Genomic DNA, 21477 nt, shown 5'->3' on the forward strand with positions numbered 1-21477 from the left:
ATCTCATTGCGTGCACAACTTGTTAATATATCATTCAACAAATAATAAATAAGGAATTAATAGTTTGAATGGAAAATTCAAAGATGAAGTCAAACGTGGGTCCCGCCTGTGCACGAGCATCCAATGAGAAGGAGGGAGAGAAACTTTGAACCTTTGACCCTCCAATCGGAAACAGAGAGAGGAATTGGATATTTGACTGGCCAACGAGAATGCATTAAAGTGCCACGTAAGAGTAAAGAAAAACCAGAAAAACACAAGCCATCGGAACAGTGACCTCCGGTCACCATCGCCGATGGGCACCAATGTCCAAACCTGCAAAACGCATAAAAACATTCAAGAAAACAACACAGGTTAACTAAATTACACCTTGCAAGTTCAATGGTGGTATCCTCGTGGTCTGAAACGCCCTGTATGTGGAGAACTAAATAACGTCCTTGTTATGCCCTAGCCATGGTGTAATACAATTCCTACATCAAACCTTCAAAAAGACAGTGCTAAACGAAACCATGAATGATTATGAACACATGTGCATCTGTAAAACTCATTAAAAATGCATAAATTAATAGTTTTAAAATTTAAAAGTTCATGCAAACCATTGAAGACGAATGACGACGATTTGGAGAGCTTTGGCCTTCAAGGGTGATATGTTTGAGCTCCTGGGAACTTCCAGAGGGTGAATGAACGTTTGGGATTGATTAAAGCTTGTTGCAAAAACTTTTAACTCGTGTCCTAGTTTGCTTGAGGTTCTTGCACTTGAAACCCTAGCCTCCTCTTGCCGAAATCTCTCCCTAGGCTTGTGGTTTTGTTGTACTTATATAGAGGATCAAATTAGGGTAGCAAACTTGGAATGAAACCAATGATTAGAAGATTAAATCTTAGATTGAAGATTTGATCCAAAACTTCTATTTTTGCACCCAATCTTTCCTAAGCTAATTTCCACGAATTTCATTTGATTGATATGTTATTTTGTGGTACAAATATGATGACAAATCATGACCATGCATCTCTTAAATAACTTTCATGATTTAATTGTTTTAAATTGAATTAAAATGTATAAAATTCAAAATAAAATGAATAAAAATCATGGGAAGTGGAGATATGGATTTATGGGCCCTAAATATCATCACCAGCATGTTTAGAAACAAAAACTTAGGCCCATTTGTTAAAATATGCAAGATTAATCAAGCAAGACTTCATGCATTCCTAAAAACTTAGTCAACTTTAGCAATCCATAACTCCTTCAATTTTTATGGTATGGAACTGTTATAGGACTTTTTGGAAAGCCCGAGATGTCTTAGACAAACCACTTTGGAACCATTTTTGTATTTGGAGATTTTATCTTGATGATATTGGCTTTGACAAAAACTGCTTTTTGTTGGCTTTCAAAAAGGACCTGTAATATTTTGGCTCATATCTCCCAAATAAAGCATTTTTTGCCTTGGCATTAGAGAGACAAAGTTGTAAAGAATTCAATTTCCTACAAAATAGGATTTGGTTGGGAAATTTCTGATGTTCCATGTGAAAGCTATGGCTGGTAAAAGTTTAGTTGATTTTCTCCTACAAAACCCTAATTTAGAAACTATGAGTTTTGTTGATTTCTGAGCTTTTCTTGATGAATCATGATCAACCCTTGATCAAATGATGAATCTGACTTCAAAATGTTGATGTTGACCAAAAATAGGGAGTTTTTGCTGTGATTTGACCACAGTTGACTTTTAGGTCAAACTAGTCGACTGTTGACTATCCGAGCAATTGACTGAGCAATCTTGTGAATCAGAGCTTGAAACTTGATGTGAGGATTCTTTGAGGCATATGAGAGGCCATGAAGTCCACTTGAGGTGTCAGAACCTGATTTTACTTTGAGAGAAACCAAAACCCTAGTTGTGGGTTGATTGCTTAGGAGAGTGTGTACTTAGTCCAACCTTGAGCCTTTGATACTTGAATGAGTTTAACACTAAAAATATGATAGGCAAATTTTGGGGTATGACACATGATCCGGTCAAGCGAAACCCAAACCTCCACTTGAACCAGGGGAGGAGTTAAAATTGCAATCATTGATATCATTTTTATTTTGATGATTTTTCAATTTGTGTGTATATGCATTATTTGATTTATCGTGTGTTTGTAATTTGTCAATTTGTGTGTATGTACATTATTAGATTTAGATTTTGTTTTTAATTTGTTTGGATTCATTTTTGTTTTCTTCGGCTATGTTAAGTATTATCCCTTTTAGATCCTCCTCATTCAATAAATCGGTAGTTGAATCCATGATAATGATCCTTTTTTTAGTCTAACAATTTGATTCAAGTCAATATATTGAGTGTAGCTAGAATCACAAGTTAGAATACTCAAATCAAAGCTATTGTGAATCTTGATATGAATCATATGTGTTATGACTCTAATTATGGCCTTCCTTGAAAGTTACAACTTTCCACTACCTTATTTAATTTGAATTATAAGAAGAGGTTTCTCTTTATGGATTGATCTTTATGGGCCATTGATGAGGTGGAGTACCATCAATAGTTGCTTTAAATTAAATAAGCATATGTTGAATGAAGTAAATTTATCTACTATGTGAAAGACATGTGGTTGACTCATCAAGTCTTAGATTTGTTGGAGAATGGATCAATCAAGTGTTTCATTTCCGCAACACCATGACTAAGATCTTTGGGTTTAAATAATTATATGTTTTTACTTTTGTTAAAACAATTACTTACTTTTGTTATAAATAATAATAATTTGGACGTTATTTTTTTAATCAAGTAAAAATGAAGCAAAAAATTATGTTGCTCAAAATCACATTGGATTGGAAAAATTCTTAAGCAACTATTGGATATTAAGATTTTTTGAACGGTTACAATATTGGCAACAACTTACGCCTTTAGTGAAAAACATTTTTATCTTAGAATAGTAATTTACGCCTTTAGTGAAAAACATTTTTATCTTAGAATAGTAATATGAATGTTATATTTTGTTGTATGTTATTGACATATAATTCATAAATCTAAAAATTAAGTATCAAAATAATAATACATAAGTCTCAAAAGAAGAATAAATCAACAATACATAAACAACAACTAATCTAACGGTTCGCCCAAAAATAAGTGTAATATAAACCCAGGGTCATCTTCTTCAACATTTTAACCCAGGGTCATCTTCTTCAACATTTACTTTATGGATATGACGTTGATGTGAGTCATCAATCAATTATAACATCACATTTGAGGGTTATGTATCATACACTAAAACAAGCACGACTTTTTGCATATCTAAAGGAGGTGGTACCAAACGAGGATGTGATATTGTATGTATTTATCATCAACCTCACATGGATTGCTAGCCACAACTATTTGACCAACCACCCCGTGAACGCTAAAATTGTAACCAATCCGCTCAACATCTACATCTACATTAAAAGAGTTAGAATTAAAACTTAAAAGGTGGAGGCAATATATACTATGTAAAACCAAAATGACTTATATACAATTGTTAGGAAAGTGTGGAACAAGTGCGCCTCACTTGAGCTTATCAACCTTCACCGTGAATCAAACACTAAGGGGTGGACATCGGTTCGGGCCGGTTCGGGCCCAAAACCCCAATCCGGTCCGGCCCAACCCTCGGATGTTATCTGTTCGGGCCCAAAACCCCAATCCGGCCCAAGCCTCGGGTGTTATCTGTTAGCCCAATTACGACCACTTTAATTTTCGGTTTTGTCGGTTTCGGGGTTCGGGTAACTGGACCGGTTTATTTCGGTTAGCATTTATTGGGCCACTAATTTTTTTTCTTTTTTATTATTTTTAAAATTCTGATATTACTGGGCCACTTGAATTTCCAGCCCAATTATCCAAGATATAAGTTTCATTTTATAATTTTAAAAATGACAAAATTTATATATTTTCATAAAAAAAATTGATTTTTTGATTAAAAATACTAATTATTTCAAACCTAAATTACATTTTCTAATTCTCAATAATGGCAAACCAAATTAGAAGATGCTTAATCACTTAAAACATTTTTCACCATCAAGTAATATAAATAAAATAATTATAACAAAATAAATCAATAAAATTCAGTTTCAAGTCCTTACAAAAATTAAAAGTCACATAAACAAAATATATCTATCATATTATTATAGCATATTATAACTTTTTGATATTCAATATAAATCTGGAATTTTCTACAACATATTTGGATCAACAATTTCTTCATTATCCTTGAAACTGCCACTTACACCAGAGCAAAAACAAGACTATTGCAACAATAACTCCAACCTGCACAAAAACAAGACTACTACTGGGCAACAATAATTCCTAACCTGCACAAAACTTTGAAGAGAAAAGAAAAACTTAACAGGGCATAGTTAGCAAAGAATTAAAAACAAACTTCCATAACAGTTACAAACACTTTCTCTAAAATGTACTCCATTTTTTTCATTGCAGCAGCACCTTCAAAGAAGAACAATGAAATCCACCTTTAGTGAAACTAAAAGAATATCAAATATACTAAAACAATGCTACCCAGTTCATAAAAAGTTACATAACATTAAACGATACTCTTCTTTTCTAGAAGAAATATAGATACAGATGCAGCAAATTCATTAAAATAAAAAAATAAAAAATAAAGAGTTAACAAAATATAGATCTAGATCCATTGTCAATAAACACTAACAAACATAGATCCAGCTCCATTTTCTAGACATAGATCCTGTAAAAAATATAGGAGGTTAGAAACAGTAATAACCTTTGAGAGTTTAAAATTATATAAACTCCCGTAACTTTTGATATTTCCTAATTAAAATTTGTTAATGAAACCTTATAAGAGCTCAGATCTACATATTCAAAAATAAAAAGTTAAGTAAAACATTTACCTTGATTAAACATGGGTGTTCAAAATGATAATCATCTAGAACAAGTTTCTCACTAACAAACTCTTCATGTTGAAGAGCAACTTTAAGATCTGCTTCATGTTCTTCATCTTGCTGTGAGGATTCACATCTTCTGAAACAAGAGTAAATCAAAGACGTTGTGAGTAATAGCATCTTCTGAAACAAAAGTAAATTAAAGAGTTAAAGATAACTAAATAAAATAAGTAATCTTTGCCATGAGAAAGAGAAGTGAGGAACTTAGAGTTTTACTTTGTTGAATTGTCGATGATGAGAGAAAACAGAGAAAAACAAAGTTGGAGACGGCTAGGGTTTCATTCACTAACACTTATATGTGTTAGATTTAACCTAATTGTATTCTACTGGGCTTCAAAAACTACTCAGCCCACCCCAGTATAAGCCAATTCCGGTCGGGTTCGATTTTCGTTGGATTGAATTTGTTCAACCGAACCGAACCGCAACTAACCATTATAAACCGAGCGGATCACCCGTTGGACCCGAAAACCCGAACTTGACCCGACTGAAAGCATTCGGTTTACATGGATCGGGCGGATAGCTTCGATTGAATATATTTTGTCCACCCCTAACTAACACTATTAATATCAATAATCAAACACTAACACTATTAATATCAATGATGATAAGAATCAGTGTTAAATATGTTTTTAGTTTCTATAAATATTTCAACTTTCACTTTTAGTTGCGGTTACAAATAATATATTTTAATTCCTACAAAAATGTCATGTATGCAATTTTATTCCTTGATTTTTTTTAAAATTTTAAAAAATATTTAATTACCCTTAAAATTTTAAATATTTGAATAATTTTTTTCATACATGTTTAGAATATAATAAAACGTTTCTTTACCAAATTTTAGAATTTTCTAAAATAAGAGGAATTAAATATGAATTTTTTAAATTGCAAAAGATAATGTAAAAGTAAAGAAAACCTCGACTTAGAAATTAAATTTTGAGTTTCTTTTTTTCAGAGGAAATTTTTAAAACGTTCTAAACATGTCTTCAGAATAATTATTCAAAAATACACATTGATTTAATAAGAGGGACTAAAATTACATGCATAACAATTTTATAGGGACTAAAATATATTATTTTTTTAATATGGACAAAATATGAAAGTTAAAATATTTATAAGGACCAAAAACATATTTAACCTTAAAAATAAATAATAAATGAATAAAATAAATAAATACATGTATAAGAAGAAAATTTCTTTACCCACCTCCCTATGAGGGTCACCCCAACGAAAATCTCATTTTACCCCGCTTCGGAAATGCATTTCCGAAATATTTTTTTTTCTAAATTTTTCCAGCGGAAGTGCATTTCCGAAAAAATCCCAAAAATTGGGATTTTGACTAATTCGGATAAACAACAAAAAAAATCTAAAAAAATCCCAAAAATTAATTTTAGGATATTAATTAATTCACATATCATAAATTTGATATAATTTATGAGTAATCAATAATAATAATTATATATTTTGATATAATTTATGAGTTATGAATAATAATTATTATATATTTCTATTTTGATTCATATTTTAAAATTTAAAATAATTTTAATTAAAAAAATTAAAATCATTTCACTTACAAAATGAGTTATAATTTTTTATTTATATATTTATATATTTATAATTATTATTATATATTTATATATTTACAAAAATAATTTAAAAAATGAGTGTTTTAATTTATATATTTATATATTTATATAATAATTATTATATATTTATAATATTATTATATATTTATATAATAATTATTATATATTAATTATAAATATATTTATACATTTATATAATAATTATAAAAATTAAAATAATGACTGTTTTAATTTATAATAATTATTATATATTTACATACTAATTATTATATATTTATATATTATATATTTATATATTTCACTTACAAAATTAATAATTATTATTATTATATATTTATATATTTCTATTCTGATTCATGATTAAAAATGAGTTATAATTTTTTATTTAGTTTAAAAAAATTAAAAAAAGATTTTGTCTTAATTTTATTTAATGAATAAATTTTATATTTAATTCTATATAATTCAAAATTTACTTATAAAATTAAAATGTTTTTGATTTATATAAGTTAGAAAAATAAGTTTTAACATTAAAATTGTTTAGGAAATTTTGATTCACCTTCATTTTATTGAGTCACTTTCATTTATACCTATTAATTGTATTGATTCACTTTGATTTTATTTTTTTAATAATTATTGAATTCTTTCGGAAGTGTATATCCGAAACATTCCAAGACCAATTTGGTCTTGGAATATTTCGGAGCATCTCCGAAAACACCGCCATCTCCCAAAAAGGGTGTTTTCGAAAATGCATCTCCAAAAACTGAAAAAGGGGGTGTTTTAGTAAATTCGCCAAAGGTGACTAAGAAAATTAAGAGGTGGATAAACAAATTTTCTATAAGAATGACGTATCCGTCGAGATGCTTACAAGTAAATATAGACACATCTTCTACAAATTGTACAGGGTGACTAACACAACTGCACGCTAACTTATAATCTACCAAATAATGCCAATTTTTTAAATAACGGTAGATATTTTGCTTCTACAATAGTAAAACTTGTGTTTGAAAAAATAGTGCACATGGTCAACAACAACATATAAGCTCTGACAGTATAGTCGAATTAACTAAGACCCCAATGCCAGTCGAATTAACTAAGACCCCAATGCCTTTCAAATAGAGAATGTAGCCCCTATAACATGTATTATGACCCCTGCAAATACGGGCTTCTTGTGTTCCCTCCTTTATGTGACTCTCAATTGTTTCATATATAGCAATACCAACAACACCTTATTTATTAATACATGTTAGATGGTTGTAGAAATTACCTCTAATCGGAAGGTGAAGTAGGCATACAACATCGTCGAAACTAATCGTCATATCAACAAATAGCATATGAAATGACAATTTATGTGAATGCCACCTCTCCAAATATGATGAAATAAGATTTGGATCAACCATCCTCAAACCATATCTCTAGAGTGAATTTGGACCAGAGTCATTCAACCAACCTTGTATGACAGATGAGAGATCTAGTGGAACCCAGTCTAACAGATTCTTTTTATGTGTTGCAACCTTAAATTCATTCGGCCTCCCTCTTGAAAAAATTTAAGTATACAATATAAACGATAAATAATAATTAAAATTAAAAATTATTCAAACAATTGAAAAAAAATTATTTACATTTTCTTCTATGATCATACCTTCATGTCCTCGTCTACAAATCACTATTAAAAAAATCCAGATTAAAGACTAAAAGCAAAAACACGCTAATTTACAGGGACCAACATATTATTAAAGTAAAAAAAAAAACAATACTGAATCATTCCTACCTGACTAATCCAATGAAAACAAAAAAAAAAAACAGATCTCTCACTCTTAAGTAATTCGGTTAAAGATTAATGATTATTCGATCATTTAACTAAAAATAATTCTGTATTAAAAAAATGAAAAGTTATTGAATTACTCAATGTTAAGTAATCCCACAAAGACCAACAATGAAAATTAGGACCAAATCACTTTTTTATTATAGGAAACACAATTTCATTAAATGAAAAGCCAACAGGCATTACAATCATCAAGATACTTGTGACGTGTGACATATCTCATCCATGGTCTAGAAACATCTCTACTAGTTAAAATTTCATAAACATATATAATAGACGTTACACATAAATTGATCACAAGCTAAAAGACCACAACCAAACGAGAAACAACAACATAGCAACCATCCATCAACTCTCTTAAGAACACCTATAGTGGAAATATAAGAATGAGAATCCATAGTCTTTTTCTAAATCTAATTAAGGATGATTTATTTGACTTGTGTCTGTGCAATTCGACTTTCATTGTTCTCAAGATTTTCCATTTTTATGGAATGCTCAATACTTTGTTGATGACTAGAGATAATGTTGCTCCAAAATACAAAAATCCTTTGAGACTTTTTATCAAACACCATGAGTGTATATTTAAATCCCTAATAATAAAAGCATAAAATATACAACATAAAAACATAAATCGATAGATCTGAAAGAGAGAGATAAATTGCAACCTGTACGTAGTAACTTCACTGCGGCTTTAGGGATGGGCGAAACGTAGGCAACAGAGCATAAACAGAGGGAAAATGCGGCTTTGAGATGCTAAGAACAACCTTACCAAGCTTTCCATCTCCTAATAATGGTAGTGGCTCTGGCGGCAACTAGATCAATAGAGAGAGTGGAGTTTTATGGTTGTTCGCAGTGGAGGACAGAGATATCTAATGAGGGAGCTGATTTTGATGGAAGCATGAGAGTGAGATTGGATGAAAGATAAATTTCCTTTCATAGAGGGAGGAATGACCCCCATAAGAGTGGTAGATAGAAGCCACCATGAAGGTGGGGGTGGCCACCAACAAACCCTAAAGGATAAATGTTATCTCGAAACCAAAAGTTAAGGACCAAATCACTTACTTGGATATATTTTGGAAAACTCTGTAGACATGATAAATTCTTTGTATATGTTTTGATACGTATTGTTAGGTGAAAATATCTTAACTCCCACTTTTCGGTTAGGTCACTTGAAAGAGAAACGAGGAAAAAAATAGAAAATTTTCCAACTTTAACTATTTATACAAAGGCCTAATGGTCGAGTCACGGAAATTATTGTGGTGGAGGGATAATTGTTTGAGTATAGAGTAAAATTTTCATGTGCATATATTGAAACAACCCATATTTTATATAATTTAGTTTCTCTTACTCTAACTTTTTTCTTTGAGGATTATTCATTACAACTTAAATCTTATGGGTGTTGTTTCAAGTTTAGAAATTACACTATTGAGAATACATGGATAAAAAGTGAGGATACTCATATTTGTTACAAGATTAAAAAATTAGGTAATATCTGAATCCACTCCTTGATACTCTTAGGCACCTAGCGCACTTCCATTTATAATCTCTTTTTTCAAAGATACACATCGTGAAGCACATTTTATAGCCAAAATTTAGTTTTTTTCCAGAGGTGCATCTACGGAAGTATTTTAAACTAAGAAAACTTCAAAATAATTCAACATTTCGTAGATGCACCTCCGGAAAAACCAAATTTTGGCCAAAAAAAGATATTTCCTGATGTGTATCTCCGGAAGCATGAGATATTTTTGGAAGCGCACATGGTGTCTAAAAACCCCTAAGGGGTGGAGTAAGAGTTTACTATAAATTATTCCTGTGAGTTTCTAAAGTTTCGTCTTAAATAATAAAATTCAAACCAACCCTAAATGTTTATTCAAATACCTCATTTTTGAAAATTGTGGTAGTCGAAATCAACACAATTTACCTTGTTTAGATAATGCCACTACTACAAAATGCGAAAACAACAACGCCAAAGTCACCACGGTCTACCCCCAAATCTTGGTGACACTTCTAAACTCACGCGTTAACAATTGTTTTTTATTTTTTATTAAAAATGTTAAGGTTATAATTATGGTTAATTACCTAACTGTGGTGATATAACCCAGTATTTCTGGGTTCGATCCTCTGGTTCCCTAAATAGTTAATTCACTTTACGTTAATGTGCGCCTATTCAATTTTATTTATATTTAATTAAAAAATAATAGGTATATCACTACAGCTCTTTTATAAAATCGTTGTTACACACTGGTGCTTCTTTATATATGTTAAACACTAAGTATCCATTTTCCACTGAAAACAGAAACAAACCCTAACACCAATGTCGTCGACATCGTCGACAAGAACACCCATACTCATTGTTGTTGTCCAATTTTGTTTCAAATGTCGCATTTGAAGACAAACTCATCCAATATTTTACTATGTCTTCCTCCTCTGTAAAATCTAGATCTGGAAATTTTGTGATTGTGATAGTCGTATGGTTTCATACCAATGCAATAAGGGACTGAATAAAGGAAGGCTTTTTTGGAGATGTCCATTTTGAAGGAGTGATGAAACATGTAATTTGTTCATATGGGATGATGACATGAGAGAAAAATTGAGAAATGAATATGAGAGTAATATGAAGTCAGAGTTGAAAGTTGTGGGCTATTTGAAGGTTATGTATGAAAATTCAAAAAAGAAGAACAAGACTTTGAAGAACAAACTAAAGTCAGAGAGATTTTCTGGAAATTTGAAGTTGTTGTGTTTTCTTATCTCCTTCATATTTAATATTTACTTTGCTATGAAATATAATAGTTGAAGTAGGGTTTGAAATTTGAAATTTTTACACTGATCCTTATCTGCTTTATGTTTAATATTTATAACAAATGTTGTAACACCCCATAATTTCAGTTTATTAATTTAATTTGGATTTAAATTAAATAATTGGAATTTTAGTATTTTTATTTGGAATTATTTGGAAAATGATGAAATATTGGCATTGGGCCTAGAGTGGTGGTTAGCAGTAAGGGGGTGTTAACTAAGCAAGCCCATTATAATATTTTATTTTATTTTTCATAAAATAAAGGAATTGGGAAAAGAGAAGCAGAAGCAGTAGAAGCAGATTTTGGAAAAGGAGAACACGTGAAAGTGAGAAGAGCCAAAGGGGGAGAAGAACTTCGAAGATTCGACTCTGAGGTAAGGGGGGATTCTTCGGGTTAGTATTCCTTATGTGATTGTAGGTAGTATGATTGATTAGGATTGTTGTCTAGTTCAATCGTACGTGTCGGGTTTGGGAATTTTGTTAGGTTTTGATAATCTTGTATGAATTAACATGATTCTGTTGATACTTGTGATATATGATGTTAATACATGTCAATAACTTGTTTGAAATGTGTAATTGTGTGAAAATCAATGATAATTGTGTGTATGTTCGTATGTACCTGAAATTGGGGGAATGGGATAAGGTAAATGCTGTCAAAATGGTGAATTTGGCTGTACAGGTACGTAGGAACCGGTTCCCATGTGGGACGAACCGGTTCCCCCTTGTAAAAACAGAGAAATATGGATTCTGGGTAGCTGGGAACCGGTTCCCATGTAGGGACAACCCGGTTCCCCATAGTAAAAATCAGAGACGTGACTTTGAAGCTGCCAGGAACCGGTTCCCACGTAGGGACAACCCCGTTCCTGCAGCATTTTTCTAAAAATGTTTTATCTTTGAAAACTCATAACTTTTGATCTGAGTATCCGATTTATGTGCCGTTTTGGGCGTTGCGAAGCTAATGAGATGCTTTATCTGATGAATTGATAAAATGGGCAATAGCCAATTTTACTTTTTAAACTCGATTTAATTATTAATGAATTGAAAGATAGTATATGTATATGTGCTTATATATATGACTATTGATGCATGTATTTGTGTTGGTGATGAGATTGTGATATCCATTGAGTGATGTTAGTATATAACATGTCGTAGATGATATATGTTTTGTGATTATGTTGTTGGGTTGCTTTGACAATTTGTTACATTGTGTGCAATGATGATAGATATAACGATGTTTGATCGTGGTGATGATTGGTGATTGTGAATATTAATATATTGTTAATATTAATATGTTGGTTATGGTAGCAATTAACATTAATATGATGTGTATGTTAATTGTGAGGATGTAGTGTACATATGTGAATGATTGTATATGTATGATGATGATGATTGATGATTGTGAATATTAATATGTTGTTAATATTAATATGTTGGCTATGGTGGCAATTAACATTAATATGATGTGTATGTTAATTGTGATGATGTGATGTATGAATGTGAATGATTGAATGATGCTTATACATGTACATACTTGTTGTGACCTTATTGGTAAGAGGTGTTAAGCGATGTTAAGCATCGGAATGATGATGATGTATGAAGATGTAAGTATGTGTCATGTGTGCATTATTCATAAATCATTTGCATTGGAAGGCTAATTCCCATTGTGTGGAGATTAGCGGGAAGTCATCGTGTGCCCATGTGGGGTGTGAGCGATGAGGCAGTAGTCGTGTGCCCATGTGGGGTGTGAGCGACTAGAGGGCAGTATCAAAGAGAGAAGTCCTGTGATATGATTCACGAATTTTGGTACCACATGCATAGTGTCAGTTGCATCATGTGCATTGGTTATAACATGATTGGATGAGATCCAGTGTTATGCCTTGGTGTGTTTACATGATTGATGTATTGAGAAGATGTTGTTAATATAACTTGATCATTGATGAAATTGATGAGTTGTGGACCGATGGCCAATATTGTTGGATTGATGCTTGCTTGTTGTAATAATTCCGATTATGTGTATGATTGAGTGGATGATAATTACTATGAGATTTTATTGCTTATGATTGCATAATGCTTATTAATTCGAATGAAACTCACCCTTACTTTGATGATTTCAGATTAAGGATGTAGCGGCGTCTTGATTGGGTGAGGATAGCTTGTAGGCTAGCCCGTAGTTCGTGTCGAGTCATGCTCTGATTGTAACACTGGGGAACGCTAGTTTAGAGACGAATTACTCTGTTGGTTTTGTTGTTTTATAATTGTATTAGAGTAACTTGCATGAATGATGATGAATATGCAATGTTATGAATTATTGTCCGATGTGTTGAACATGAATTGTAATTATGTTAAGTGGTTCCTCGTGTAGCATGACAAATGACTATGGTATTTTTCTGCTAAAGAAGTTGTGACATCCTTGTATTTCATGTTTACTCTGATTATTATTCTATTTCCGCGGGGGTTTAGAAGGGTGTTACAAATGTAATAGTTGAAAATGCAGTGAACTTGACAGGAATACAACTAAAAGACGGTTTCTTACAAGTAAGTTTGTCACAAACTGTTGAATTTTAAATTACAATTATATATTTGTTAGTTTATCAAATTTGTAGTTTATGTTGATAGTTTAAGTTGATAGTTTAAGTTGATAGTTTAAGTTGATAACCTTAAGACAGTTAAATAGAAACATTAAGACTTCATTACATAAACTTTCATTATATAATCAAAAACCATAATCATATCTAAACCCTCTTGCTGACATAAACTATTATAATTATTATTATTCTGGTCACCCTGAGAGCTCTCATTAGTCTAAACACAACACCCTCTTCAGCAACATCTTAAATCTGATGCTGGTTTTGCACCCAAACACCTTGAGGCTTAGGCTGGTTTTGCACCACAACATCCTCCACACCAACATGTGAATTCTCAGCATTATTGGTAGCTTGAGCATGATAACACATGTTGATTCCTTTGAATGAAGTTGCTTTTGTGTTTTGGTTCTTTCGCTTTTATATTGTTCCTTCTGATTCTTCATCTTCTTCTCTTGTAAGTTTAAAAACCAAAGATGCTCATTATTGTTCCTTTAATTCTATATACTTTCTATTATCTTTGGAAGTTGGAAAAATTGCATACCTCGAGCTGTTCAAATTCATTGTGCACTTATAATACAAGGTTTGATAACAATTCAAAAATGGTGTAGTGTTGATTCTGGTATGATACGATTGACATTTATTCACATATAATATCATAACGATTATTAGGAATAATTGTTGTTAAAGAGCGCGTGCTTTCCTGCGTGATTATATATCTTTCCCAACCATTGTTAAATACCTTTTCCGTAGTACTGTGCTATCAAGATAACTTTGTCAAACAAATATTTATATGTTTATTCAAAACAATATTTTATCTTCGCAATAATTACTCTCCCGTTTTTACAACTTACGCTCATAGTCAAAGAGTGCTAACAAACCATCTCTCAATCTCATTGCTCTAACTATGTATGGCAATTTGGCCCATATCCTATAGGTACCCGCAAAAAATGTCCACAATAGGTAGGATAAAAACCCGCAAAATGGATACGGGTACGGACACATGTAATTACCCATTAAAATAAACGGGTATGAGTGCGGGAACAAGTATCTTACTATTTAAAATGGCAGTTAAATAAATAAAAAATATTTAAAAAATCACATGGATGTCACCTTGCAAGATTCCCTTCGCCCAGTCAGACAAAGAAGGGAGAGGGGGTTCTAAAAACAGAATCTTTATTTTATAAGGGTGCATTCACACAAAAAAAAAAAATACTTCAAAGGGAGAAAACCAAAAGTCGCCCTAATGGCATGGGCTGATAGTATATTTAACCCTATATATTATTATATAAAAATGCATGTTTATTAATTTAAAAAATATATATTTCTATTAAAGTATTACACATTTTTATAAAAGTGTTTTTTTTTATTTCTGAACTCAACAATAACATGCATAATTTTTTAATATTGTTAAAAAAAACTTAAAATTATATGATATTTTATAATTAATCTAATTAATTTTATCACAAACGCGGATAAACGGACTCGGGTATTAAGGTATCCATATAGTACAAATATGAACATTGGTGTCCACGCATATATGAACTCGGGTACGAAAAAAATTAACCGCAGATATTGAGACGGATACTATAGTATCATGCCCGCCCAAACTGTGTCCATCGTCATCCCTAGCTCTCTACTCTGTCTTATGGTTTACCATTGACTACCTTAGACCATGTACGATATGTGCAAACTCTTATTACTTTATTGTTTCATAAAATAATACGAACAATATTTTATTTTTTGTGATCTAATTAATTTTTATTTATTCTATCTACTGACTTTTAAAATTTAGATTACATCTCGTACTAGTCCTTTTGATTTTTACTGTATTTTCATAGATTTTTCACTCTGCATTGTTCAAAGTAAGATGATTAAGTTATATGTTTACCACTTACGATCTCTTGACAACAAATTGCAGATATATTAACCAAAAGTGTTCGGTAAGACCCATCTTTAAACAGATATTTGAATTAAAACCTAAAATGTTTTGTATCTGCAACTTAAGATCATTTTGATTCTAAACAAATTAGATATCGGATAAGTCCTCTTAACAGCAAAACTTTGCATACAAATCTTGTTACTAATGTGCTACCAAAACTAATTTTACTTCTATGGCGTTGCTGCCCCACATTGGAAATTATGAACCAGAATATATATCATGGATTTACAAAACTGTTAAGTTTGGATTTTCTGATGCACCTCTTTCTCCATGTTAGAATTTTCTGGAGGACTAATGCACTGCATATTCCAACGATGAATGATTGTAAAGGACCTCTTAGATGTGAATATTATGAACATAAACTGAAATTTTCATGACTTATTTTTATACTCTTACAAACATTAACAAAAGTACTTATTAAAATATATTCAAATAAACTCTTCGATACTTCTCCCTTGATACATGGAACTCCCTTAATACATGGTGCTAAACACATAGAAGGTGAGAAGCTAAGATCAGTCAACAAGAGGATTGAGCACCTGACCAACAAAGAGGATCGTTCCTGTCAAGTCTTCTCTTATCACAAATAAGAAAGGATGGTCAGCGACAAAGTCTATTGGAGATGGAACACGCATAGTACTCCCTACTAGTATTGTGGCTGCTGTGGCAGCAGCAGCTTCTGTGCCTTTTTCATTCACTTCAATGAAAGACTTATGAAATATATTAGAAACACAAAGGTTTTGACCCTCAAGAGAGTCCACCATTTTCGTCAAACCTCCCGTAGAGAAAGGTAGAACCACTCCTAACTCTTTCAGTACATCAGAAGTTTCAAGCCCAAATAAAATTTTGAATCTTGGAATCCTGAAGTCACCTACTTCGACTTGATGATAAGGAAGCATGCGATCGAGCAACTCAGATTTGGAAGCCAACTTCTCAACCAAAGCTGACAATCCATCTTTTGAATTCGGAAGAAAAATATACATGGAGAATCGACGCTTATCTTCGCCTTGCTTATAAGGAAGACCAAGGACTTTAAAATCATTGAATTCTCTAATAAACTGATCCATCTCGCTGGTCATGAAGGGAACCTTGACAGAGTTACCATTCAAAAGGTGAAAATCATTATTTTTGGTTAAGGAAACATCAAACTTGTCATTCCATATTCCTTTAAAGTATAATGCATTAGCAAAGACAAGCCGGGTGTCGCCGTCGATTGATCCTTGAGGAAGAAGTTCTTTAATGAGACCATTAGTCTCTTTTTCAGACCATAAATTCACTTCATTGGTCACTTCAGCAGCCTTCAAAACCATATCAAATTTAAAACTCAATCGCATAAACAGATAATTTGAATTGCTTTAATCAATTAAAAATTTAGTAAAGACGAAAAGTCGTGAACTATGAAACCCTAACACAAAATTGTTTGAAAATAAAAACGGCATATATTGAATATACATTATACGCACCTTGTTCTGGAAATCAACGGAGGACAAATTGGCTTTGAAGTCAGTAGACACGATTTGTTTGAAGGAAGGTTGAAGAGATAGGGTTTTATCAATCCAGACACCGTCAACGAAAGAGAGGAGAGGTCCGCCAGCTGGAGAGGCATCGGTGAGGACGACGGAAACGAGCTGAGAGGCGAATGAGATGAGATGATCGGTGGATTTGGATTGGAGGAATGAGAGAAGCTGTTGTTGTACGGGACCGTCGGAGCCAGCAGCGATGATGCTAAGCACAAGCTGGAGCAACAATGGCGAGAAGACGATGTTCATATCACTGTGAGATGCATTTGAAAACAAATGGTTGGCGATGGTGAAGGAAACGTTGGTTTGGTTGGTAATTGATTCGCGGAGATCCATTCTTTCTTGTTCCGATTTCGAACACTATTCCTCAAAATCAAAGGAGGTGATTTTTAATTTGAACTTGGATGCCACTACTTATAGTAGTAGTTTCATACTGTGCAACCGTGTAGCTAAAAAACGCGTCCTCTCGATGCTTGCAGATTAAGTTTGAAATCTAATATTGTCTTTTGCACTTTATTATTTCTCTCATTAATATTTTCTTTTTCAAATTTGGAAAATTCTTAGGTGGACACGGACCTAAGAAATTGTTTTACACACAATCAATTATATAATTTTAATTAATTAAAAAGTAAATAAAGAATTTTCTCTCTCCTTCATAATCTCAACCACCCCATGAATCCAATTAAAAATAAAATTAAAATAAAAATAAATTAAAAATTACTCTCTTCTTATTGGTTGTGCCTAAGAATATAGATTTATGACCGTGTCCATGCAAGAATTGCTCCTCAAATTTTATTAATTTGTTAAAAATGTTTCTTTTATACCGGCCGAATTTTAAAATTTAGACACACCATATAATATAGAGAAAACACCATATAATATAGAGAAAAAGGATGGTACACTGAGAATGTAAATTATTTTTACAATGTCAACTAATGACTATCATGTAAAGCGCCAAATCACACTATAAATTTTAAAATTCTTTTATGATTTAGCATTTTAAAATATTTTAATTGGATGTATGTGTAATCTTTTTTTTACACTGACAGTGTACTACCATTAAATTCTATAATATAACAACTCAAGTTTGTTGGAAAACACATCTAATATAAAAATAAGCATGTTTAAATATCAATTATTCGGATATTTATCCGGATATCAATATTTGAATACGCCTTTTAGAAAAGTCCGAAGATTATAATTCAAACTGACAACATTTGTTCATAGTTGTTTCTTAAACCCTTTCACTCATATTCATATATTCTATATGTTCATTTTTAAGTGTCATTTTAGCATAAAACTCTTCAACCAAGATAGTAAATTATTAGAGTTATTTTTTTTCATTATATCCTCATTTTTTTTTCTCTTCCTAAATAAATTTAATCATACACTCTCTCTCTTCTTCCAATAACTAATTGAGAAAATAATTAATTTTATGGAAAATTTGAAATGGAGTTATTGAGAAAATAAGGGTATAATTATCAAATTATAACATTAAACTATAAAATATGATACTTAAATAGAAACAAAGATTATTCTAAAACGACACTTAAAAGGAAACGGAGGGAGTAACATTTTTCCTTAAGCCTATCAAAATTTCTTGCATTCATATTCATTAATTTATGTTATGGGTAGTATGCAAAACCCAAAGGTGAAAGGCCCAACGGTAGAAGTGCGCATAATTGGTAGGTTTTCTCCCTTCTAGAAAGAGATGATTTCACCCAAGGGAATCGTGGTCATATTTCACTGCATTATAACTTATAATCCACTGAACATATCCAAAATCATTGTCCAAGAAATTCAAGTTTGTTCCAAGAGGAAAGATGGCATGATCTACTTCCCTTGTCTCATTATTGCCTTATGCAAGAGAAAAGGAGTTTCTGAGAAATTCACATATGAGATCAGTCATCCACAAGTTGGGTTTGAGAAGGAAGCAATCATGACTTTGTTGAGGCCAAAGGGTAAGACGAGACAAAATGAAGCACGCTATATGATGTCGGAGGGTAGTTCTTCGTTTAACAATGAAGAACTCTTGTGAGGGAATTTTGCTACAAATACAAAATGACCAGCGAGAGTTCTTCTGTTTAGTGAGAGACCAGCATACATGGTACAAGAGAGTGTAATCCCTTCATAAGGGTGGTGTGATGAGTAGGCCATTAGTATTCCTTGAGCATATCTTATGGGAATTACTGAATGAAGAAGATGAAGACAACCAAGAGAACCATTCCAAAAGGACTGAAAGATCAAAAGAAAGTTGGGTGAAAAAGGACAAGATGAAAAGAAAGAAAAAGGTGTCCTTTAAAACACAACCAAAGAAGAGTTTTGGCGTGATTAAAGACGACTCCCCTACAAAGAAGAATAATGTTAACAAAGTCAAGAAGGTATAGAGCCATGTTAAGAAAGCTATTGAGGAAATGAGTCCAATGAACGCATTCAACATAATTGAACCTGTTGTGGATGACCAAGATAACGATGACAAAACCATTAATGAATTGATCAAGAAGGTGACTAAGGATTGTGAAAATACGCGTAAGATTGAATCTATTAAGGAGGAAGGGGTTGAGGAAGATGAATCTGTAGAAACTTGTTAATTCTTTATTTTCATGATTGGCGTTATGTTTGGTAAAAATAACTTATAGAGAAACATGTTGAACAAAATGTTCTATGAACTAGAGCAACATGTCGAGCGAGATGTCCTATGCAAGATCATACGACATCGCATCTATGAACAACAGTTGGACGTTTGGAATTTGTAAGTTTGTTACTGATGCAAAATATTCTAGGTATATTATGCAATCCTAGGTGGAGCTTAATTTGAGGATAAAATATTTTATTTGTTTTCAAGATGTATTCTTAGTTTCTAAATATGGATATTATTTGGGAAACTAATTATGATTGAAGCCCTATCTTTATGGAGAAAGTATTGGAGATTTTTCAGCAGTGCCCTGCTGCGAATTTGAAGCTTAATTCAGTCCATACTATTATTTTAAATAGAAAGCAACAAACATAATCGGGAACCTTTCTAATATCATCTTGATAGAAGAGTAGGACTGACTCATTTGAGTAATAAGTTTTGTTGATCATTCATACTCCCTCCATTCCTTATTATAAGCAAAATTCCACTTTTTAGATACATTGAATCATTAATGTATTAGGAGTATATGTAGTCTAGATACAATTTAATGTATCTAAAAAGTGGAATTTTGCTTATAATAAGGAATGGAGGGAGTAAGCTTTTAGCATTGAGTAACTCTGTGTAATTTAAGTGTGTCTTCTCAAATTTGTAAACGATTATCACGGTTGTGATTGAGGGGGTTGAGAAGGGTCTCATACCTAGGTGATTCTTAGGTAGAAGTGTAGCACGGGTAATGATTAAGTGAGAAGGCAGTAAACCAGAGGTTGTTTTCATAGGACTTTGAATTGATACTATCATAGTGGACTTATCTCTGGCTTGGTAGCCCGCAGAATAGGTGTTGTTGTACACCGAACTGGATGAACAATTATGTGTGTTCATTTAGTTTTCAGTATTGTTTTATTTGTATTTATGTTAACCCACATTTTGTGAGTTAATACATACCTTAATCTTTGTCTTTATTAGGTTATAATTTACTTTTTATTTATTATTTTATTGCATTTTAGATGTTTTTATATGAATTAGGTTGGAGCACAATAGGTGCTCCCTTTTGGTGTTTTAATGTGTTTTTGCTTGTTTTAAGGTTAATTCGGTCGAGCTGAGGAAAAACTGTTGTCGTCTATAATGAAGAGCACAAGCTAAATGAAAAAGGACTTAGAAAAAGAGAAATTAATAATGAAGCAAGTTGAATTCAATGGCAAACATGGAAGGAATAAATCATTGGAGGGAATATTTGTTGTGCTGGAAAAGAGGAAAAATACCATTCAAATTCAAAGGATAACGCTTAGAAGCACTACAAGACAAAATTCTAAAAAGCTGCCCCACTGCTGTTACTGCTGCTACAACTTTGCTATTGCTGCTATAATTCTGCTGCTATTGTGATAGTCTGCCACCAAATACTTTGTCCCCACATGCCTTGTACGAGATTCTTTGTTGACTAAGTATAGGAAATGTGGTGATGGGTTTGATGTGATTTTCTCATTTTAAGCCCATGATCCAATACAAGAAACTCTAGCTCAAGTCTATAAATAGGACCTTGATGAAATTGAGAAGAAGTTGAGCATTCTAAGAGAAAATACAGAAGATACAAAGTGTGAAGAAGTGGAGAGTTGATAGAGTTTTCTTCTTCTCACCCAGTCCTATACGTGTTGACGAGCTCTAGCGCGACTGGAAGCGTCTC

At 32.1% G+C, this 21477-nt stretch overlaps 1 protein-coding gene and 1 long non-coding RNA gene across 2 annotated transcripts; both read right to left on the reverse strand.

Annotated features, from left to right (window-relative positions):
• Positions 1-4101: 4101 nt before the first annotated feature.
• LOC131660898 (uncharacterized) lies at positions 4102-5230 on the reverse strand. Its single transcript, XR_009301066.1, has 3 exons — positions 5135-5230; positions 4868-4997; positions 4102-4704 (listed from the first exon to the last, which is right to left on the reverse strand). It is a non-coding gene; the product is annotated as an uncharacterized LOC131660898 (long non-coding RNA).
• Positions 5231-16045: 10815 nt separating this feature from the next.
• On the reverse strand, positions 16046-17625 carry LOC131660896 (serpin-ZX-like). Its single transcript, XM_058930255.1, has 2 exons — positions 17108-17625; positions 16046-16942 (listed from the first exon to the last, which is right to left on the reverse strand). Exons 1-2 carry the CDS (start codon positions 17498-17500, stop codon positions 16160-16162), a joined length of 1176 nt encoding a protein of 391 aa, XP_058786238.1. The 5' UTR covers positions 17501-17625; the 3' UTR covers positions 16046-16159.
• Between the last annotated feature and the right edge of the window lie 3852 nt (positions 17626-21477).

The sequence above is a fragment of the Vicia villosa genome, linkage group LG3 (genome assembly GCF_029867415.1).
Source record: "Vicia villosa cultivar HV-30 ecotype Madison, WI linkage group LG3, Vvil1.0, whole genome shotgun sequence".
Lineage (NCBI taxonomy): Eukaryota > Viridiplantae > Streptophyta > Magnoliopsida > Fabales > Fabaceae > Vicia > Vicia villosa.